Source organism: Fistularia commersonii, chromosome 26, assembly GCF_037954325.1.
Source record: "Fistularia commersonii isolate RoL2024-O1a breed Wild chromosome 26, RoL_Fcom_v1.0, whole genome shotgun sequence".
Classification (NCBI taxonomy): domain Eukaryota; kingdom Metazoa; phylum Chordata; class Actinopteri; order Syngnathiformes; family Fistulariidae; genus Fistularia; species Fistularia commersonii.
The window spans coordinates 6830961-6854913 of NC_141309.1; the positions used below are offsets into that span (position 1 = coordinate 6830961).

Sequence of the window (23953 nt, forward strand, 5' to 3'; positions counted from 1 at the left end):
GGCCTTTAACCTTTGTTTTCTGGAAACAAATAAGATGAAGGTTCACCTTTTTACACAGTAGGTTTGTTTCAAGGGTGATTTTGGCGCCCCCTTGTGGCGACCGGTAGTACTGCATGCGGAGTTTCCGCTGGTCTCTTCCCGTTCGTGCCTCCTCCGCTCCAGAGACCCACCCGAACCCACTCTTGTTCTTACGGACTTTCAGTTGCAGCTCCGCGAAAAAGCCAAGAAAAAACACCAGCTGACTGGAACAAGGTAAGAAATACCTGGTGACCTTTCTGTCATCCAAACCTGGTGAACTAAACTAGATTATCTGACTTGATTCACATTTGAGGACTAAATCTGCTAAAGTTTTAAAGTTTTGAAAGTTTGACTCAAACACTTTTACTTGATATTGTTCACGTATTAAGACATCCAACTTTATTTCTACTGTTTTCTATACATTTTGTCGATATCTTCATCCACCCAGTTTTAAGACTTTACTCTGGTATAGTGTAACTTCAAGGGCGGATCTAGAATTCCTGCCACTTATTTGTCCGAAGGCAAAGTTTTGACCTCCTGTCCTGTTTATGTCATATCAGCAGTAGCAGAGCAGGAAGTCTCACGTCTCTTGAGGGGGAGTGGGGGGGGGGGGGCATGAAGTTAAACACATGCTCTCTGGATGTTCATCGTCAGGGTTAAAATGTAAGATATCAACTTGATATGTCCCCCGCCGGCATGATCTACCAGATATTTGCGCACCTTTTTGTCAAATCACTCCTAAAAAATAATTCATCAAGGGCATCCTCTCTTTGTCCTTCTTTTTTAAATTTTTTCTTTTACCGTCAAATGCTAGTTGAAGCGAAAAGGCATGATAATCCCGCGTCGGAGCCGGGTGTGAGTCATGCCCCCCCTCAGCCCAACTCTTCTGTTTGTGTTGCTCCTTTACAGCCCCTGGAGAAGTTTTCATTGAACAAACTAAAGGAAAGATGGCTACGGGTTCCGACTTCCCCCCCGGCATTCAGATGTGTGTTAGTGTGTCTGTGAGAAATGCAATTTGAGGTGAATCTGGAAGGCGTGTGTTAAACAGACGGGCGCCGTGTTCCCGCTCCCGAGACCTCCGATGAATGACTTGTTGGTTTTGGCTTCGGCTCTTTGTGATGTTTTCCCGCATCGCGGCCTTTCGGTGTCACCGAGGTCCTCCGGTCTTTTGTGTGTCTGCTTGCGGCGCGGGAGTAATTTGTTTTCTCTTGTCTTCAGGCTGCCCACATGCTCCACCTCCACTTTCTGCTGCGGAGGAATTTAGCACACAACTGTGATAAAAGGGATGAATGAGGTAGGAGCTGAATGCCGCATGTGTTGTATAGAGCGATCTTGAAAAATTATATTGAATTGCGAAACCTACATATTTCAAGGGATCGACTACCTTCAAGGTCGCTACGGATGTGATCGAAAAAAAATGTAAAAATCTCAGCGAAATCATTTTCCGGTTGAAAGCCATGTGAACGCATCATTTGATGAAATTGAAGTGGTGTTAAAAAATATATAATGTTTATTTGTGCCTAGCCATGTATTGTCTTTCTTTTTGAAGCCGAGCCAAATCAGGACATTTCTACTGTCGTTCGATCGCGTCCGCCTGACGACCCGAACTGATCCGATAAACCTTAACCCTGTATCCCTTCCAGGGCCGTTCTGCTTCAACTCTCCTGAGAAGGTGCCATCTTGCCTTGTCCAAGGCCGACACCCTCAGCTCCCTCTCCGGCAGGGCCTCTCCCTCCGTGGACGCGGGCGAAGGCGTCGACAATGACGGTGCCTTCCCCTTATCCGAATTCTCGGAGCTGCTCGAGAGCGCGGAGGGCTCCCCGTCGGCCCAGGACCCCAATCAGGAGACGGTCCAGCCGGGCCAGCCTGCGGACGGCAGGCAAAACCTGCGGATGAAGTTCCAGGGTGCTTTCAAGAAGGGCATCTCCAACCCGATGGACCTTCTGGAATCCACCATGTACGAGTCCAGCGTTGTCTCGGGTCCAAAGAAAGCACCCATGGACTCGCTCTTTGATTACGGCACCTACAGAAACCCCGATAACCAAAAACGTCGGAGGAAGAAGCTCCTGCGAGGGTGAGGAAGGCCTTTTACTTCTCCGCCACGCGCCAACATCATAAACGATCACTGTGTGTGTGTGTGTGTGTGCGCGTGTGTGTTACAAAAACCACTGTATGTGCTCCTTCTACCTTCTTACTTTAAGTTTACTTTTCCAGTTTACCATTGGTGGTGCCAGACTGGGTGTCTTTTTAAGGGACAAAAAGGAGGTTTTTTGGAAAAATATTGTCATAAAAAAAAAAAAACTCCAATAACCACCGCTGTAGACATAGGTGTGCTCCAGGAAGTTTATACACACACACACACACACACACACACACATACAGAGGGCCTATTACTCCGCCCGTTCACCCATCTAACAGAGAGTATGTTGTTGGTTTCCCTGCAGCAGTTGAGGTAATAGTCAGGCCGCTCTCTGTTCCTGGCAGCACCGTCGGCTTCAGACCCACAGAGACCCTTTCATTTGAGCAATCGAGTGCATTACAAATTTCCTGAATGACGTTCTTTTAGCTCACAGGTCAGCGTGGCTCAAGAGGAAAAGCGGCTGTTTGCTATCGCCAAAAGTTATCGGTGTATAAGATAGCGTGACGCCGTCGACGTGATACTCCAAAGGGTTTCGTGTTCCACGCTTGAACGCTTGAAAGTGAAATTCTTTTTTCGAATTCTCTCAGCAAAACGGAGACGTCTACCGACGATGGCCTGAGTGCCGACCCGCCGAAGGTGGTGAAAGTGTTCAACCGCTCGCTGCTGTTTGACTGCGTGTCACGCGGAGACCCCGAGGCCCTGGACGGCCTTTTGGAGTACCTGCAGAGCAACGACAAGAGACTAACAGACGAGGAGTTCAGAGGTAGACGTGACGCAAGTTCCGTAACGCTATCTGTGTTTTTTACCGCCAAAAACAGAGCAAACATCACACACTTCATCGTAAAAGCCCATTGCATCGAAACACAAAGTGGAGGAAAAAGTGCAAAGGGCTTTGCCTTTGACCCCGTCTTGTTCCCCCCCGTTCCTTCTTTCTGCTTTTTTTGGCTCAGTCAGATGGACGCGAGCAGGAAAAGCTGATGATGTCAGAGTCTTTGCGCCACCGGGGACACGCAAGGAAGGCTTCCTGTGTGTGTTTTATGCTTCTCACGGGGAGCGGACAGAAGTCACAGCAAACTGTCACGTCTTTGAGAGTTAAACGGGGGACAAAGAGACTACGAAAATTCCCAGTGTCTAAAAATAGAATATTTGACTCCGACCTACGTTTCACATAACTTTACCATAAAGTCACAGACTTGCCGTTTTTTTTTTCTTCTTTTTTTCCCGCCAGAGCCGACCACGGGTAAGACGTGTCTTCCCAAAGCCCTCATGAACCTTTATGGCGGGCGGAACGACACCATCCCGCTGCTGGTGGACATTGCAGAGAAGACGGGGAGCCTCAGAGAATTCATCAACACGCCTTTCAGAGACGTGTATTACAGAGGTATTGACCGCAGTTAGGTGCAGTCAGGGGAGGCAGGAGAGGCAGTGCCTCACTTGCCAAAAAAATGAAAAAATGAATTAAAAGGTTATATTTATCAGTGATTTGAACTGTAAAGGTATTTTTCATTTAACTTCACCAGTTTCAGATTTTTAGTTCAAAATCGCAGGCTTTTCACATTTACTGCTCAAATACTGACAAGAGACGTGCGGTGAGGCCGCGGGCTGCTGAGCCTCAACCTAGATTGCGCAATGACGGCTGAAAGTTGGCACGCTCTGCACTAAGACCGTATTGCCCTCTCTGTATGTCGCTATTTAAATGTTTAAACACTTTTGCTGTAGGAACTACACTTCCAATTTAGTGTTTTTTTGTCAACAACAGAATCTGTGTTGCTAGTTTCTTGTGCTCAGCGATCATAAAAAAAAAAAAATACAAAGAGTTTCTAAGTGAGGCACGCAGTTCTCCTGCCTCAATGTAGGGGGCGCTCATGATTCCAGGAATTCTTCTTGCACTCCTCGGCTGCAGAATACATTGACAGCAAGCTGGGGTTGGTGAATAACTACTCTACTCTGTAGGGTTCATATATTTGTAAATCTGATAGTGAAGTCACTGCCTCACCAGCCATGAAACTCACTGCTAGCAAATAATAGCAACTCTCATATTCTACGGGCCTGTTTTATTTTGAGTTTCAAGGATTTTCTTGACCAAACAATAGTTTAGTTTGGGAGGGCTGCCGGCACCACTTCCTCAGCTGAGGTAGAGCTGGTGAAGGATGACGTTTTGTTCCTGGGCGAGGCCCGATAAAGGAATGTTTTAATCATGATTGCGGTGTTAAGAAAGTTGCAAATGATCCACTTTTGTGTTTCTAGGTCAGACGGCGCTGCAGATCGCTATAGAGCGACGCTGCAAGCTATACGTCGAGCTACTGGTGGAGAAGGGAGCTGATGTCCACGCGCAAGCGAGGGGACGTTTCTTCCAGCCCAGAGATGAAGGGGGCTACTTTTACTTTGGTAATAACCTTTCGTCAGAGCGGAACGTAGATACAACAGTGCAGATGAGGACTGGGACTTACGCAAGAACTCCCCAACTTTAAGCAATAAACCCCGAGGGCTTGGAGGGAAACGGTTCAGGAAATCTGCTCCAGTATTTTCTGTCTCATCTGGTAGTAATGATGTGGTTTGTCTGGCCCAGTTGCGACGTCACCGGTCGCAGGACCGTTCTCACTTTTAGCTCTGTAATGTATTACGCAGCAGCTTCCTCCTGAAAATAATGTAAGTAACATTTTTCCTGGCACACGCCGCAAACCCCTTTCAGGTTGCGGTCGTGCAAACACAGCCGGTCGGCAGCGATCAGCTCCACCTTAGCTCCACCTTTCATTTGAAGTATCAGACAGGGAGTCGCCCTTAGTGGCGCCCCCGAAACTAGCGAAAAGGATAAGCATCGAGTCGTGCGCTCAGTTAACGCGTCAAATGAAAGGTGTCTGTGTTCTGTTGTGGAAAAAATAAACATTAAGAGCTGGCGTCAGAAGGTAGAAATCGCAGCTTGTCAACTTGAGACAACACTGACCTCTTCTGGTTTCTTTGAATTACACCACCTACTCCACCGTACGGTGTCCCAGAAAGTTACCATAAACAATATGCCATTCTAACCCCATGGAGTTCATCAGACTGAAAATAATTGATTTGAGTTTTTCTCTAAAACCCAAAAAAAAGGTGGAATTTTTCTTCGTTATCAACCTTTTTTTTTTTTTTTTTTTACCCAATTATAGCAATTGTTCATGTGATCACAGTCATGTGTTATACTCCTGGCTCATCTCAGAGGAGATGATTTCTATTTGCACTTAGCATGGTTGTCATTCCCAAATCCCAGCGTGTCCAGGCACAGTGTGAGTAATTTGCCGCGGAGCTTTGCAGTGAGGTGAACAGGAACCTGGCAGGGCTGATGGCTAATGGGATTTAGACTCACGCTAACACTCTGCATGCACCCGTGCAAATCCGTGAAGAGGAGCGTTTCTATGTGAGGTGACAAAGTAATCTGTCACCCATAGCAACGGCTCATTTTCAGCAGCTGCTTTTGGCACTCTGGCCCCATCGCGCCCCTCCCTCTAACAACTGCTAATTGTGCTGTTTTCATTGCGGGGATTTAAGTCAAATCTTTGATCCATGTTTAGTATGCCTTGCAAAAACATACAGAAGCCGGCGACGGTTCTTAATTATCTCTCCTGTTGATTAGCTTATTTTTAAGATGAAATGCAGTTTCCTTGATCTCCTATGAATTCAGACGCTTCCCCCCTCTCGTTTTGCAGGTGAGCTGCCGCTCTCATTGGCCGCTTGCACCAACCAGCCCGACATAGTGCACTACCTGACCGAGAATCCGCACAAGAAGGCCGACCTGCGGCGCCAGGATTCCCGTGGAAACACAGTCCTGCATGCGTTGGTGCACATCGCGGACAACACCAAGGACAACACCCGTTTCCTCACAAAGATGTATGACCTGCTGTTAATCAAGTGTGCCAAGCTTTATCCAGACTGTAGCTTGGAGACGGTGCTCAACAACGATGGCATGTCACCTCTCATGATGGCGGCCAAGCTGGGCAAGACAGGGGTACGGCTTGAAAAAATTGAAAAGGAGAAATACAACACATTACAATAGACTTTTCTCATCATTGCATACCTTTATACTAATGAAACGCTCTCTTCTGAACCCGAGTAACAAGGTGTTTTGCGCGGAAAAACAAAATGCCAAAGTAGTTACTCACTAAAGTAACGTAGGAAAAATGCAAGAATAGGAGAAACATATTTGGAGGAATGAAAGCGGTGCAAAAAAAAAAAAAAAAAATCAAAATGATCAGAGGCTGTCCAAAATATGTTTGGAAAGCTCACGGAATTCCTGACAACCTCAGGCAGACCATTTCGAATCCTCAAGGCTCTGGCCGCAATGCTCTGTCTCCGCTAGTTTTAACTTAAATCATCAGATCGGTTCAGGTATTTTGAATAATGACACAGTTGTTTGCCGAGAACCGTCTGTTCGATCGGCAGAAAGAAAAGCATGGTAGCGCAATCTGACTCTATAATGTCTAAGTAAGTTCTCCGTATATCTCCAGGTTTTTAAACACATCATCCGGCGTGAGGTCAAAGATGAGGAGGTCCGTCATCTCTCGCGCAAGTTTAAGGACTGGGCCTACGGGCCGGTGTACTCCTCCCTCTACGATCTGTCTTCCTTGGACACCTGCGGGGAGGAACCGTCCGTGCTGGAGATCCTCGTCTACAACAGCCGCAACGAGGTAAAAAGGAGAATATCGACGCGAAATACAGATATACGGCAGGCTGGCGGGTTTTGTTATTGAGGCAAAAATGCAACATAATGCGCGTGGAGTCTTTAGGACAGGAGTGGACAAGTGAATGCAAATAAAGGTCCAGACGTAAAATGGCAGAAATACAGTAGAAGCAGGCCTACCGAATAAAACGGGAAGTAACAAATAGCAAAAAAGGAATTCATCAGTGGAAAAAGAGAAATCCGATGTGCATATTTGGACTGTAACACCAGCACTGGTTATGGAGAGGGAGCAAATCATGAAAATCATGAAAATAAGCCCCCCCCCCAAAAAAAAAAAAAATTAAAGATTGACAATGCCACATAATTTTGGATGTGTATATCCAAATATTTCCAAATTCCACATGCAGTTTGGTTTGACGGTGAAGCAGAATGATGATGTGTCGTGTAGTCATAACCCAAACAAAACAAGTCAATGTTGGATTCCGTTGTCCGCAATGGATGCGGGTTCATCCGAAACAAAACACATTTGTGTTTGATGCGTCGATTCATCTGATTTCCTTGTTACCCCCTCAATGACTATCGACCTTCTGGTCCTCCGCCCAGAACCGCCACGAGATGCTTGCGGTGGAGCCCATCAATGAGCTGCTGAGGGCCAAGTGGCAGAAGTTCGCCGCCGTCACCTTCTACATCAGCGTCGTGTCCTACCTCATCACCATGTCCACTTTCACCCTGGTGGCGTATTACCACCCCAGGCAGGAAGAGGTGAGTTTAAAAAAAAACGCTTGGAAATAGCACGTGTGTCCAGATTGATGTGTTATTATTAAATTGTTACAGACCGGGCGTCGCGCGAGCATTGTTTTCTTTTTTGACTTCAATTTAAAGAGTAGGGAAAAAAAAAAAAAGAAAAAACTGTGACCACGAGTGAAGGAGAGATTCAGTGCCTGAAAGGTCAAAATCAAAAAAGTCCATGCCCAATCTGAGAGGAACTACGTATAATCATTCTTTAATAGAAGCTCAAGAAAGCATCCTGCAGGCTAGGCTAAAATAACACTCACAGCCACTCAAACAATGGCAGCATCTTCCAAAAAACCAGCAGTGTGGCGAGGATCACTAGTTACAACCCGCTTCTCCGTTGACGGACGAACCGTAGAATAACAACCGATTCACCATCAGATTCATTTCGAGATTTGAATCGTTTCGGGATCGAACGACACCGACCCAATCGAATCGGCCCGATTGTCGGTAAACATTCTCTGTTTCCCCCCCGCAGCCCCCGTACGCTTACACGACATCCAGCGACTACTTGCGCCTGGTGGGAGAGATCATCACGTTAGCATCTGGAATCTTCTTTCTCCTTACCAACGTGCGTCAAGGAGTTGGAGTGCTCGGCTCAATTGTCGGATCACTGATTGCTCCCTTAAGTCTCCCGCTCATGGCTTCCGTTCAAATCTGTAATGAGTTTGTTGCTGCCTGCATGGAAATGTTTCTTCTGCTCTTTGCAGATTAAGGACCTCTTCCTAAAGAAGTGCCCCGGGGTAAAGTCTTTATTTATGGATGGTTCGTTTCAGCTGCTGTAGTAAGTCTATGTACCCCCCCGCCCACCCCGTCCCCCCCTTCTTCCTCACCTCTGCTGTAGCTCTCGCTGACTTTTGCCTTCGGCAAATTTGGCATCCTGTTAATTGAGTCATCTAATTAATTCCTCAACCCTCCTCCCTGCCATGTTTTATAGTTTACATCTTTAATTAAACCCATGATCCAAACAAAGAGCTGGGAAATGTTCAGCGCCCCTCTGAATATGTTGATTTAAATCATTAGCAACATGGTTGTAATGTCTACATTCTGTTAAAATGCCAAACGCCGGAGATCACCCCGCGCTACAGACTACAGGGCCCGAGCCGCGACCTCGGTGAATATTTTCTCTCTCCTTCTCCCAGCTTCATTTACTCCATCCTGATCATCGTCACAGCGGCTCTGTACCTGTCCAGCATTAAGGCCTACGTGTCTGTGATGGTGTTCGCGCTCGTCCTGGGCTGGATCAACACTCTTTACTTCACCAGAGGCCTGAAGCTTACCGGAACCTACAGCATCATGATACAGAAGGTTAAAAGAGGACTCAACAAACGCTTTAAACTCTCAAGGGTTATCATAAATTCTTCTGAAAAACAATATTTTGTTCCCAGATTCTTTTCAAAGACCTCTTCAGATTTCTCCTGGTGTACGTGCTCTTCATGATCGGCTACGCGTCAGGTAAGCTGCGTTTCGTCTCCCGTGCCGAACGGGGTTAGACGGGAACCGTCACGGGTTATCACGTTTGCGGACGACGTTGTGATCTACAGCGAGAGCAGGGAGAGCAGAGGGAAGTCTCCAGAGGGGAATGAAGGTTCGTCGCAGCAGGACAGAATATGTGTGAATGAGAGGAACCCAAGTGGAACGGTGAGGCTGCAGGGAGTGGAGATAAAGAAGGCGGAGGAAACGTGTTCAATGAAGTTGGAACGTACGGAGAAAAGTGGTGAGGATGGAGAGGATCAGGAATGAGTCCATCAGAGGGACGGCGGATGTTTGGACACTGTGGAGATGAAGTCAGGCGGAGGGATGATGAAGATCTTGGTAGAAGGATGCTGGGGTTGCAGAGAACAAGGTTTAATGGAGTAAGATGATTCACTGTGGCTTTCTGAGTATCATAAAAATCAGGCAGATGGGATCAAATTTGCTAATTTAACCAGTGGCGAGCATTTCAATAAACCTACTGATGCACAAATCTGTGTTTCCTATGTTTGTGATCTGCAGCCCTCGTATCTCTGCTCACCGTTTGTCCCCCGGCGGGCACCGAGTGTGAGGGCGGTTGCCCGTCTTACCCCAAGTGCAGGGACCCGGACACCTTCAGCACCTTCCTGCTCGACCTTTTCAAACTAACCATCGGGATGGGGGAGCTGGACATGATCCACAGCGCGCAGTACCCGGCCGTTTTCCTAATTTTGCTGGTCACTTATATCATCCTTACCTTTGTGCTGCTGCTCAACATGTTGATCGCGTTAATGGGGGAAACCGTGGGTCAGGTGTCCAAGGAGAGCAAGAAGATCTGGAAGCTTCAGGTGAGCCGGGGGTGTCGTCAGACTGCCGGCGGGTATTATGTCATAACTAAAACATTTTTTTTTATTTTTTTATCCTGTAGTTTATTGTTGGGCTAATAATAATAAAAAAAGAACCCTCATTTCGGTACAATCAATACATTCATTTTGGCTGCAGAGTGAGAAAGCCCAAAGGTTACAGAGCCATGATCCGAAACGTCGGGCCTGATAATATGTGCGCCAGAGGAAACTCTGACATTTAAGTGAAGTTACCTAAAGTAATAGTTCACAGAGGAATAAAAGTTATTATATACGCTCACGGTCCAAAGTCGATGGACGATTGACGATTCACTGGGGGTTGTTTCACAGAAATACAGCATCACCGGGTCGATTCAGAAATCCCAGAGGACATTGATCAATTTTCAGACGTAATAAAGCCACGGGGGAGTTAAAAATTAAAAAACAAAACAGGCTTCATTGTGCTCTTCCCGGTTTCCGAACGCCAAGATCAGAAGAGATCTGTCCGAGCCCGTTCAGCTCTCTCAAGGTTAACTCACAATAGTTTTTTCAGCGCATGTGACCTGACCGCAGGCAGGACTGGTGGGAATTTTTTTTTTTGTCGCTTTATTGTATTTTAAAAATGCTACTGGTTCACTTTGAAAAGAAGCTTTTTTTTTTTCTTTTTTTCTTTTTGTGAAACTCAAATTTTTTTGCGCATTTTAAAAACTTCACCTGACATCTCCATCTCCAAATTATCCCTCAACGGTTGAAGAGGTAAAAGAAAAAAATGACAACGACAAAATAAAACCGCGATATTCGGTGTTTACTGGATTAGCCGATACGCCAGGGGTGGGCAAACTTTTTGGCTCAGGGGCCGCATTGACTTTTAAGATTTGACAGATGGGCCGGGTCACTGCAAGATACGATACATGTATATATATAAAAAAAAAAAAAAAACGGATTTGTGAATAGTACATATCAGACTCATCTGACATTTGCTTTGAAAATAAAACCAGCTTGGTTTTGAAGGCTCTAACATTTGCTTGCATTTCATGCACAAACCGTTTTTCACATCCAGCTCATTTATGTGTCAGTATGTCCACAGTAAAGGCTAAATCCGTGCCAATGTGTCAGTCAGCTCAGGAAAATTCTCAAGTGTTCTCAAGTAGCTCCAAAAATGAAATAATCTCCTGTTGGAGCTCCAACATTCATTGATCCAATCATTCAATCATGTACCAATCTTTGGCGGGCCGGATTAAAAAGACCAACGGGCCGGATGTGGCCCGCGGGCCGTACTTTGCCCACCCCTGCGATACGCCAATGTCAGCTAAAACAATGACCTAACCTTTACGACCTCTGCTGTTGGTGTGTATTGTCAGTGGGCCACCACAATCCTGGACATTGAGCGCTCCTTCCCCGTCTGCCTTCGCAAGTCGTTCCGAGCCGGTGAGATGGTGACGGTGGGAAAGAACTGGGACGGCACGCCCGACCGACGCTGGTGCTTTAGGTATTCTGCGTGACTCACTGCTCCTCTGCGATGCCAATGTTTGTTTCCTCTGGTGTTGAGAGTTAACCGCAGGTGCGTTTAGTTGCGCATCATCCTAATGTAATCCCTGTCAAGTCAAATTTGGCAGACGAGCTCGACGCTGATAAGCGTGTCACCAGGGTGATAAGCGTCTCGGTATGATTAACATTTTATTAACCTAATGCGCGCCGGGAGAATTCAATCGCAAACTGGAAAAAAGCTGAAGTTTGTCGCTTCTAAAGCAATGTCACCCACATTGGGTGACATTGTACGTATGTATATGTATACGTATATGTATATGTATATGTTTATGTCTATGTATATGTATACACACATATATATGTGTGTAATATATATATATATGTGTATACATGGAATTTTCCTTCGGCCAAGAGGTTAAATAACTGAAGAGTCAGGACAAACACACACACACACACACGTATACATACCGGAACATAAATATGCAGGATTGTCTCAGAAAATTAGAATATTGTGATAAAGTTCTTTATCTTCTGTAATGCAATTACAAAAACAAAAATGTCATACATTCTGGATTCATTACTGAAATATTGCAAGCCTTTTATTATTTTAATATTGCTGATTATGGCTTACATCTTAAGAAAAGTCAAAAATCCTATCTCAAAACATTAGAATATCATGAAAAAGTAATTTTTGTTTTCTTAATTGCATTACAGAAGATAAAGTACTTTATCACAGTATGGAGACGGTCCTGTATAAATCAATAAAATGAATACATTCATTTTAAGAGTAGCTCGCAAGCCAAAAAAGTATGGGCATCCATGTTTTAAAATATCTGAATAATCTTAAGTAATCTCAATACTGAAATAGACGCAGTAGCGTGATAACATTTGACGACAGGAGCATCTCATCTTTCTTTGTTCCTCCACAGGGTCGACGAAGTGAACTGGTGCCACTGGAATCAAAACCTGGCCATAATCAATGAGGATCCGGGCAAGAACGAGACCTGCCAGGCCGGCGGGCTACAGCAGAGCATCAGAGGCCTGCGGAGAGGTGAGACGCGCGGCGGCGCTTCATGAATAAATGCACATACATCATGCGCTCTCATTGATGACATGCTGATTCATTCACACGCAAGAGGAGGAAAAAAAGCCTTTTCATCCCTTTCAGACCGCTGGTCCACCGTGGTGCCGCGGGTGATGGAGTTAAACAGGGGCCCTCGGCCTCGGGATCTGGTGATAGAGATGGAGCCCCTGACCTCCAGGCACTGACGCCCCCGGAAAAAAGGACTCGCTTCTAGTCCAGGGACAGCAGAGGACCATTAACGCTCAAACGCTCGGTCGCCGCGGACATTTAAGAATCGTCCGGGCGGCGTGCACACAAAACTGGACGTGCGATGCGTCAAACAATCTCACGCGGAGATGGTAATACCAAGCCTGCAATAGGCAGCGGCGACGCGCTGTAATAAACTAATGTGTTTTATAAATCATGAAAACGTATTGAAAAAAAAACAAAAAAAAAACATGCAGTGCCTCTGCAATTCACTCAGGGATTTTAAAAGGATCACGATCGCTGCGAGTTTGCCAGCTTCTTTGTGGTGTCGCCGAAATGGAATTATACAGTGTCCGGAAGAATCGCGGTGCTGTAAAATGGCATTAGCAGTGTAAACAAAGCTTTGACGAATATGCCATCTACAAATTTAGTCACGGTGGGGAGTGTTTTCGCCGGGGAAATATTGCGGCAAATATTTATAGATTTATTTAGGACTGCGCCCCATTGTTTACTCTGATATTTGAGGGTTCTCTATACAACGCATGCGTAAAAATAGCAGTATTTTGTATTTGCTGATTGCCTATATTTTCTCTATTGTATCAATGAAACGCTGTCAAAAGTAAGTTTCCGGCTTCGACTGCCAGCTCCGGCGGCGTGGCTTTCATTAGAACTGAAACAATGTGCCATGCTGATTTCCTATGTGCGTGGTATTGTGTGAATACAAAGACATTGTTGGAAAATAATGGGCGTGATGAGCAAGGTTATAGTTGTCAAGCAAATATTCAAATGCCTGACAATAGCTCTCCGTGTTATGGTTTGTCTTTGAATTTCCATCATTATTGTTCCTTTGCAGCTGGGATATTTGCATAATCTACTCCCAGGCCTTGCTATTATGTTCTTCCCCTATTTGCCGTAGAATTATCCTTGCAATTGGCGCCTTGACCTATACAGCATTTTGTTTATGCACGTCTACTGTATGCGTGGATTCGTGTTATTGTTTTACAAGCCGGAGTTTGATTCAGAGCAGATAGACGACACAATTCATTTTCGTAAATTCGTCACAGCTGAAGGTCATAGGTCATTGATCACTGTGTTTACATTACCGTTACAAAGAAACACGTCTGTGCATTATTATATTTTTTTATACATTGCTGCAGAGATAAATAAACACTGAATATATTTTAGAGAATGTGCTGCACACACTTATTTCCATCTCTGTGAAGATAGAAAAAAAAAAATCACGCCTATTCTATGGATATTATACAGTCAATACTTTGGAAATTTGTTTTTGAATACATGAATATTGCTCGCAAATGGCTAGTTTTTTTTTTAATCATACTATAAGAAAATACTATAAAATGTATAAATACATGTGAAGCACCAAAAAAAGACGACAATAAATTGTCAATACACTAAAAAATGTTGCTGTAATTCAATTTCCCCACCGCATTTAGTGGCCACTCTTGCCTGCAGGGGGCATCAGAGATCTATATTCCCATTGAAAAACAAGGAGTACCTGTAACTAATAGGGGGAAGAGATGTGTTTTATCATCCTCGCAGTAAATGTGACATTGACAGGGAACACTGTTATCACTGCAGTAGTTTATGGCTTGTAGAACGCAGCACGCTTTTGGAGAAAATAAAAAAACAAATCCCCCATGGATGCCAGGTTGACCTTACAACACCTGGCCAGTAATTACAGGCTTTTTGGTCGCTAATGAAACCACAAGCTGGAAACCACTTATGGAGCGCTTTGTTACTTTTCATCGTTACACTTTTTTTTTTTTCTTCTTTTAACTGTTACTGTGGTGTTTCTCACGCATGATAACCCCCCCCCAACACACACACACACACACACATGCACCGCGGTCGCCCCACCCTGCCCAAGACAGCAACGCTGAAGGACATAGGGAATCTCTTGCCACCTCAGAGAAGAGGCTAATCCTCTTTGCCCCAACTTTAACTGGGCCACTAATCCTCCAGGTTTATCTAAGCAGTGAGCACCTAGCGCTGACAACTTGGCCTGCCCTCCTCTCTGCAGCCTGTTAAGTAGGGCAGGGCTTGGTCCTGCAAGTGTCACTGTCAGCAACTCTGGAACCGCACACTCGCACAGGAAGTGCGAGTTGTTAACGAAAGGGCTCGCTTGCTTTTGCAGCGCGTACGCGCTCGTCGCCGCCGCAAAAGTCTCTCTACAAACCGAGTTGCGGCGGTGGCACAAGCGGGGAAAAGTTCACCGCCTCACCAAAGGCCTCGAGTCATCGGTTGACATATTGGCAGCCCGAGACGTTTAGGCAGACGAGTCCTGAGCGGATACCGGATCGGAGTTGGTCCGGTTCATTTTCCGGCTTCTGTCGGACGGCCTACGGGTCAAATAGGTGTCTCTCCGTCCGTCAAATATGAAAATATTTGATTATTATGACATTCAACCCAAAGGAGACCAAAACCCTGTGAATTTTCTCATCGCCGACATTATCTCTGCGAATTCCCGCAGTACCGTGGTATTTCTAAACCGAATGAGCGATCGCAGGAAAAACCGTGAGACGGGAGTCGGGAGACATATTGGCGAGGTAGTACGTAAGATGACCTTTTAGTTCATCTCTCGTGAAACAAGGTCGCTGAACCCAAAATGATTCACAGTGTCTAAACTGACAGGGGAGGGCGCGGCTGCATCAGAGCGTCAAGCCTGCTGCCTGGCCTCCGCAGTCATCTCTCATGATTTATTGTGAAATTGCCAGGGACTCAATGTAGCATGCAGGTGAATGAGTTTTGCTAATAAGAGAATCATTTCTGCTCCACGGAGCTCTTTTTCTGTTTGAGTGAGTGTGTATGAAATCAGTGTGCAGCCTCCCCAGCACCACACGCTCTGGTGGAGGCGACCGGCTCATCAGTCTATGGCTTATCTGATGTTTTGGGTGGGTGGAGAGGTTGAGAGTGAGGAGAGAAAAGAGGAAAAACCATCAATATTAGATACCTGTGTTGTTCAACACTCGGGGTGGGTGTACGGCGTGTTGTATGCTTTTTCCTCAGCAAGTACGATTTGTTTAATGGCGTTGTAACTCTTACATTGTGCGACCGCGAGTGCCGTTTCTCTTTATAGACGTAAAATCCATAAAAAAAAAAAAAAACGGCAACACAACACAAGCCGGCTTGTCATTTGGCTGCGGGTGCTTTTTGAGGAAGGTGCCGGATCAATAAAACCCAGGCTGCGGCGGGGCGGATACATGAAAGGTTCTGCTGCGAGTCGCGACAAACAAGGAATTTGTTTGTTCGTCGGTGTTTTAGCCGGGATTCGGTGCGCCACGGGGTCAACACCCCTCACCTTGGCCACATGGGTAAATTGCATGCAAAAGTACTTAGGGTTTACTTCGCTCCCGCTTAAGAGCGGCCGGCTCAAATCCTCGCCGAGAGAAAAAAATAACGCAGGTGCCTTCGGACCCCTGGTGCTCGGGGTTCGGGAAGGCTCGCGGCGAGACATATATGCATTCAGATTAAGCCCGGCATCCGCAACGCAATTCTTCAAATATTTTAAAGCTTGATAAATGCCTATAATGCTCCGAAGGGGGCAAAGGTCAAGTGAACAACAGGATTGTAGAAGCCAACATATGGCGGCGATGAGCAAAGTGAATCCTCGGACTAATATGCTTACCTGCATGACAGCGTGGTCCCGGAATAACATCGGAGATGTTTAAAAATAGTCATTTTTTCTGCAAACACAGAGGGGTCGGACAGTGGACAAGCACAGCGACAGCACGGGCATAGAAGTCATCTGCTTTATTTATGTCAAACAATAATACATAGGAGAGGAGGAGGAGGAGGAGGAGGAGGAGGTCAAACCAAAACCAATCATCTACAATAAAATAAAGAGATTTTAATCCTGAGATTGACAAAAAGCAGGGATCAGACAAAATATCTAGTATGGTCATTGGGATGGAAGGGGGACTGTGGCAGTTTCAGCAAATTGAAGATGATGGTCGGGGCGAGATTAGGAGGAAATTGCAGAAGTGGAGAGGGAGGTGGAGGGAAAAGGTAAGCAATCACCGGGATGCTTGGCTGTAGGCACATTCAAAAGTTGAAAAACCCCCATGACTAAAGGATTTTTACAGCTTCATTTTATATTCAGACTTCTTATTTCGAAATCTAAGACTTATATTATCATTTAAAAAAAAAAAAAAGCAAAAAAAAAAAGCAAGGTATTCTTTACATTTTTTCATCCTGAGGAGACAAAATCATTTTTCAAACATAAATACAACACCGCGGGGAGAACAATAAGAGAGATGCTTTATAGATGTCCCATTTCCATATATATTATTTTCTCAAGGTTGCAGCACCCTCAGACTTGGTCAGAGTTGGTGCGTTTGAGATCATTCAGGAGAAAAAAAAAAAAAAAAAAAAAAAAAAAAGGCGCCCGCCCCGTTTGTCCACAGGAACATTCTGAGAGTCACACAAACAGGAAAAGAAAACAGGAGGAAACAGCAAAATCCCCAGACTTTCGTGTTTAGATTGGATACAGAATTTCTACGTACCACATAAAAACTAAAATGAATATTTGGAGGTCATAAGCTTCCTCAGCTGAACATACATAGCTGGGACGCTGACGAAATAAGAAGCTGTAAGCTCCTGCTGGATTGGCTTTTAGAAAAGGACTTTGGGGCTGTGCCGCCGGGAAAAAAAAAAATAGATAAAAGATCCTAATATATGTCCTTATCTGTGCTGATTTTTACCTTGAGTTGCACTTGTGATGTAAATTGTATCCCGTGCTCGCATCTTTTAATGATATTATGCAATTGGGCTCTAATGCTGGTGGGTTAACTAGACTAGCCTCCTCAGGACCGTCTGAATTATTGATTAAACAATTTTCTCGTTAGGTTGGAGGAAGAAGAGAAAAAAAAAAAAAAGAGAGAGAGCCTGGCTGTGCGACTGCATCTTGTCCCACCGGTGGTGGTAGACATCTAGCCCGGACACTGGGAAGGAGATCCCAGGGAGCCCAAGGGCAGCCAGGGGACATGACTGAGGTTGACCAAAGCAGTTCTGAGGGGATGTAACCCTCCTCCTCTCCCCGACCCTCTAATATCATCTGTAGGTTGCAGAGGCAGCGCCAAGACTCTACAGAGCGAGCAGCTGCCTTTGTTTTTTCAAAGCCTCCCTCCCTTCCTGTCCCCTCTGTTTGGAGAGTGAACAAACCGGGTCTGCTTTGAAGGGGACCGTCCGCTCCCCTTCCCTCCTGACAGTGTTTAAGGTGCATAATATGCATCTGGACCTTTGCACCGGTTAAAGGTCTACATGGCCTTACTGGGATTTACCAAGGGATTTTTACAACCAACATAAGTCAATTCCCCTCTACTTTGCCCTCTGGCCATCCTCCTGAGGGTGTCATTGCCCTTGACGGCGCGTTAACAGTCAATAACCCGATGGATCTGCGCGAGGGTGGGGGTGGGAATCCCTCGCTTCATCGTTAAAAATATCGGTTTCGGGTATTAAAATGTACCTGCGAATAAATACTTTAACTGGAAATCGAGGCACTATCAGTGTTCGGTGGGAAAGAGTGATTTCGGAGTTTGAATCTGGATATGGGGCTGCAGAGCCAGAGAAGGAGAGGCTGATAACAGCACCAGGAACATGGCAATTATCCTGATTACTGATGCTTCGAGGCTTCCGTGACCCCAAAATCCCTCCCTCTATCTCTCTTCCTTCTCCCCCCCCCCCCTTTTTTTTTTTTTTCTGAAATCTGTCGCATTGCACAGGGGCCCCCTCAGCCAGGCGGGGAGCAACCATGTATAATCCAACAGAAAACAAATCCCCTCGATCAAACGCAACCCAGCTTTTTAAAGCAGGCCTCTGAGCCCGGGCGCCATGGTGTGGTGCTGAGACCCTCAGAGACACTGCGGAGGCTGTGATTTAACCCCCCCCGGCACCTCCCCCGCCGCTCGCAAACCTCGCTGTCCTCCCCTTAAGCGAAAGCCGGTCCTAACCTTCAGTTTGTTTAAGTATTGCTGAACCCTGTTGGCCTCGGACAGGGGGAGGGTGGGCTCGGATAATGACATGCCATATGCCACTCTGCTTCTGCAGTTGAGTGAGCCGTGCACGGATCAGCTCAGGCACAAATCTATTTGAAATTTAATTCTATTATCCTAATATGGGCTAAGCGTCCATTGTCCAAATCGGGAATTATAATGGACCAGAGATACAGGGCTAAGACGCATCCCATCAATAGGAACTCGATGTGTGTAAAGGACCAGGCGCGCAGACAATTTGGAGCCTGTAGTCTAGGAAAAATTGCCACAAAAAAAAACCAAAAAACAAACAAAAAAAAACCTGGCGGAAAGAAAGGCCACCATATGTCTGGTGAAACTCTGAAAATGGACAACAACCAGTTAAACTTGGCCAAATTCTTCTGAGCGCCCAACAGGAAGTCCCTCGCTATTTCCCGAGGGTTCAGTTTCAGCCCCTCGAGCGACCGAGGACTCTGTATTGGTATTGTCCGGCAGCCAGACGTCACCCAATATTCCCATTAGCAGACGGGACCGGTGCCTCAGACCTCTGCTGGTGGGAAAAAGGCCAGACAGTAGAAACCCCTCGTGCCTCAAGTGTCTCCCTTTGACTCCAACGTCATGTGACAGGGTTTAATGCTTGGATGCAGAAGCCAAACGGAGGGGATTTAGGGATGGGATGTATCTGTAAATCTGTCAAAATATTTCTACAAGACAGAAAATATGGTGGAATCAGACCACGGCTGGGGTATTAAGCTGTTGAAACAACATGAAGATTTTTTCACTGGAATGTTGAGGAGGCTTACTGGGAATCCTTGTCAGCCCTCAAAGACAAATACGGTTAACTCCGAATTGAAGGCTCATCGTTGGAATTTTGCAAGTTACCCTAAGCGAGAAAAACAGGTACGCGGACACCTGCGATCGATACACGCGACCGATCTTATAATCCACAGGCGATTCTTATTTTTTCGCAAGGCGCGTCCTTATAACTTAAATAGAAGGTTAAAGAGACGTTTTTTTTTTAAATTCATTAATCTCTACTGAGACTGATAAAGTCAGTAAAGAACCTACATCAAACGAGATGCTGCGCTCCGGATCTCACGGGGCCCAATTTCCCACTGACTTCTAAAGGACATGCGTTTTTAAAAAAAATAATGACAGACTTCATAGCCAAGATGTGGCCTGTGAATATATTCTTAAAGAAATTTATTTTACACCTCAAAACAAAAAACAAAAAAAAACAAAAAAAAAAAAAAAAAAAAAAAAATAGGATAGGGATTAGGGATGTGGTACATTGGGAATGTATTGACAACTGTAGTTTACATTTTTTTTTTTGGTGTAAGCTCAGAGAAAAATGTTAATACAGTCATAATAATTGCACTTCATTAATCTAGACTGATGCCAGTATTTCCCCACAACAAAGCTCTAGCTCTCTCTAGTTAATAAATTCAATTTACTATTGAAATTTGACTGACAAAAGAAATGCTAATTTCAGACCAGAGTTCTGCTGCACTGATCCAGTTGTTCTCTTTCACTTGAATCCCACAAGGCAATAAAACTTTGCAGTAATTTAAGTGCAGTACATTCAAGGGAATCTCACAGTCATAATAAATATTTCACTGCTCTGAATCATCAAGTCAAGGCCGGCCCGGGCTAAATGCATCCCAACCAGGGGCTAAAACGAACAAGGAAGCCAGTGACCCTTGTCTCATTTCATCCAATGCCAGAGGGAAGGGCATGATTGTTTTATTTTATTTTTTTTCTTGATTTGCATTATAGGGTGTGAATAGTGACCCCCCCCCCCCCCCAAGAATATGACAATATGACTTCCGTTCACCCCCAACTGTTTCTGTGTTTCGGATAAACGGCTGATAGAAAAGGCTGACGTGGCGCCGTGACGGCGTACGGTTACGAAAGGAGTCGCGCTAGAACTCGATCTTTACAGGCTCTACGGAGGATCTGGAGCGAGATTAGCAAAAGATCCGCAAAATACTCGAGATTTGATGTTCGCGGGGACGAGCGATTCGGAAATCCTGTGATGACACGTGGAAGAAGAAAAAAAAAAAAGTCTGAGGATTTTGAAGAACAAATTAAAATGCACACACGCATGCACTCGGCCACATACACGCAAAGACATACACGTAAGGTTATGTGGATAACCTCCCAATCACATTCTTCATTGTAATTTCTTTTTCTTGCATTTTTTTTTTGCCTTTTTTTTTTTTTTTTACAACAATTTCTATCCGTTTTTTTTTTTTTTTTTTTTTCGTTTTTAAATAAGTCTTTCAAGATTTATTGTAGATTCCAGTGTTGGTTAAGAAAAAGAGCTCTCAGACCAGGTTCTTACAGAACCAAAGCAGCGACTATGCCTCACACCAGGACATAAGAACTGCACATTAGCTTGAGGAGGAACACTTAAAATCATGAAAACCAAAATGGAAAAAAAGCATGAGACACTTTTCCCCATAGCAGCCAATGCATATAATATACCTACAAATATATAAACAACAAAAAATAGGTTCAAGTTTTTCAAGTTTCTTAAATATATCATTTCCAAACTACCCAATTCCAAACTTCAAAGTTAACAAGATTCAAGCAGTGCAATTTATTTATCAATTATAACAGCAATAATAATTAATAATGTACTATCAATATGATTCTTGTACATAACACCCGAGTACTGCCTATAACTTCATCCTTTGTCGCCTGTCGTCACATTTGTGTGTGTTAATCCGTCTGTGTGTGTGTGTGTGTGTGTGTCTGCATACCGGTTTTGAGCAGCCAGATTTTTTAAAGCAGCCCTAAACGTTTTGCCCTTTCACGGCCGTTTCAGTGACAACCTACACAGTAGCTTAATCCTTAGTATTTGTTGGGGGGGGGGGGGGGTACAAGTGGCGTATGCACGTCTTCTCAAGCTATGATTCTCTTCAAAAATGTTCAGGCGAGAAAAACAATATCAACAAAAACAAACGAGAAAAAAAAAAAACCAACAACCAACCAAGCGACATAAACAGAAGAACAAACAAATCAATCCGAAATTCCTATAGGCAAACCACACGATGGAACATCTGGAGAATCTTGAAATCCCTTTTCTCTCCCACTGGCAATCGCAACCGCCTTTTTTTTTCGTATTTGGGATTCGCACAGCCCGGTCGGGACGCGCCGAAACCGAGGCTCACACAGCATCGCAAACGCTCTTCCTCGAAAAGATCCCACACTGGTTAAAGCAGTGCAACTCTCAACGAACTCCCGCGAAAAAAAGCAAAAAAAAAAAAAAAAAAAAAAAAAACACGAAAAAAAAACAAAAAAAAAAACACGTCCGTCCATTCACTTGAATTTTCTTCACAAATTCACGACTTGATTCTCTTTTCTCCTTTACCGCCCTCTATCTGTAAACGGGTAGGCGGATGTGTGCATGCTGGTGGTCTAACAGACGTGGCACGGACACGGTCTCGTAGCCTTTACCGAGCATCTGCTCCTTGATGCAGGGTGGGTGGATGTCATTGATCAGGTACTCTAGAGACTGCAAGCTGCTGCTCAGCACAGATGTGTTGCACAGGGTCTTGCTGGGCAGGCTGCAGCACAAACGTCCCCCGCTGTCGATAGCGGGGTGGTGATGATGGTGGTGATAGTGGTGATGGTGATGGGGGTAGCCCATTTCTCTGTGTCCCGTGGCCGGCCCTCCCGTGGTGGTGCCCAAAAGCTCCTGGGGGTTGTAGCAGTCACTGTCCGGCGTCACCAGCACGCTGTTCCACGGCGGCGCAAAGTACTGTCCCACTGAGAAATTCCCGTGCATGCCCACGCAGTTCAACGGGGAGGAGCTGACTTTGTCCAGCCCGCCTCCGCCGCTAGCACTTGCTGTCAGGTGGTAAGGTCTGGAGGAAGAGGAAGAGACCTGGCCAGCCATGACCCCTCCGCCGGGAATACAAGTTTCCGGGGACTTACTGATCACGCCTCCTCCCCCACTGCCTCCGCTGTACATGCGGAGCACAGCCTGCTGCTGCTGCTGCTGCTGCTGCTGCTGTTGTTGTTGTTGTTGCTGCTGCTGTTGCTGTTGCTGTTTCTGCCAGAGAATATAGTCCATACCTTCCGCGTACACGCCGCTTTTCATCGCCTCCGCACTTTGCGCCGGGAGCCCGGGGCCCGTGTACACCATGTTGGCCTGCGGACCCATGCCCACCACATACCCTGCGCCCGAGGAGCCCGAGGAGACTCCCATGACGGCGGTGCCCTGCTTGGAGGGGCTGGAATTCGATGGCGCCGGGGCGGCGGCTCCCTGACACACCTGTTGCAGAGCCTGGGCCTGGCAATGCTGGTTGATCTGGTAAATTATGCTCTGGATAGACGGGAGGTTGGACTGTGCGGGGAGGGCCAGGCCGCGGCCCCCCGTAACCGGGATCACCGAGCCAGCTACAGTGACGTTGGGGGGAACCGACAGCCCTGGACCTTCTGGAGGCTTTGTGGGCCCAGTTTGGTATACCATTTGGCCGGGGCCGCTGGCTAAAGTGCTATTACTAGGAGGTGGATACGGGGCAACAGCTATGTGGGCCGGGGAGAGCTTAGTCCGCCTGCCTTCTGAGTTCTTGAGAACACCCTTCGATGGAACGAAGGTGGCGGTGGATGACGACGACGACGAGGCCTTGACAATGGCGAGCAGCCCCTGGTACCCCCCCGTGTGGAGATGCGGATAGGGGCTGTACCGCTGGCCCGTGGTGTCATATCCGTTAACAGTCCGATTAAGGTGCTTGTGCTGGGGAACCCTGATGTTGGTGGGGAAGATTTTGATGGAGAGGGGGCTGTTGGCTGTCTTCTGAGCGTAGGCATCCAGCTCCGCTGCAGTCGGGTAGCGGGGGGAATGTGTAGGCACCACTAGCTCACCTGCAGGACAGGAAGAAGAAGGAGGAGAAGAAAAAAAAAAAAGGAAAGCGTAAATTGCTGAGATTAAAATCAAACACTGCCACGACTATGCACTGGCGTTAGCAACCACAGCACGACTTGATAACGGTTGCCACAAGGATAATCGATGCTTGCGACAACCGCTACGATATCCAGAAACAAAACAAGTTGAAAATGGCAAAAATGGACGAATTAAAGCAGATTTGAACGGCGGATGCACCGCGGGGTAATGCAAGCAGAGTTTGTAAAATTCACGAGTCAGGACCGAGCCACCCCCCCACCCACCCCCCCCAACTCGCTGGAAGCTTTTCCCTTCGTCTTATTTTCGCACTCCTCACGTGGAAGTTCATCCCTAGACAAATGGATCTTTTTAAAAACTCATTCTGTCAAAGCCCCGGTACCTAAGGCGGTGTT

The 23953-nt window shown here is 46.0% G+C and overlaps 2 protein-coding genes across 2 annotated transcripts in view; one reads left to right on the forward strand and one right to left on the reverse strand.

Annotated features, from left to right (window-relative positions):
* The first annotated feature begins 160 nt into the window (after nt 1–160).
* On the forward strand, nt 161–21960 carry trpv4 (transient receptor potential cation channel, subfamily V, member 4). Its single transcript, XM_086173954.1, has 17 exons — nt 161–252; nt 1237–1312; nt 1662–2092; nt 2746–2921; nt 3387–3539; nt 4406–4546; nt 5842–6140; nt 6640–6819; nt 7416–7574; nt 8083–8175; nt 8315–8388; nt 8747–8912; nt 8993–9059; nt 9600–9904; nt 11260–11387; nt 12316–12437; nt 12555–21960. The coding sequence occupies exons 2-17, from the start codon at nt 1304–1306 to the stop codon at nt 12653–12655; spliced, it is 2604 nt and encodes an 867-aa protein (XP_086030080.1). The 5' UTR covers nt 161–252; nt 1237–1303; the 3' UTR covers nt 12656–21960.
* fam222aa (family with sequence similarity 222 member Aa) overlaps nt 19834–23953 on the reverse strand; it is a 45287-nt gene continuing 41167 nt past the window's right edge. Inside the window, exon 3 of the mRNA XM_086173955.1 lies at nt 19834–23521. Within this exon, the coding sequence (XP_086030081.1) occupies nt 22029–23521 (1493 nt within the window). The 3' untranslated portion in view covers nt 19834–22028. The remainder of the gene's footprint in view (nt 23522–23953) is intronic.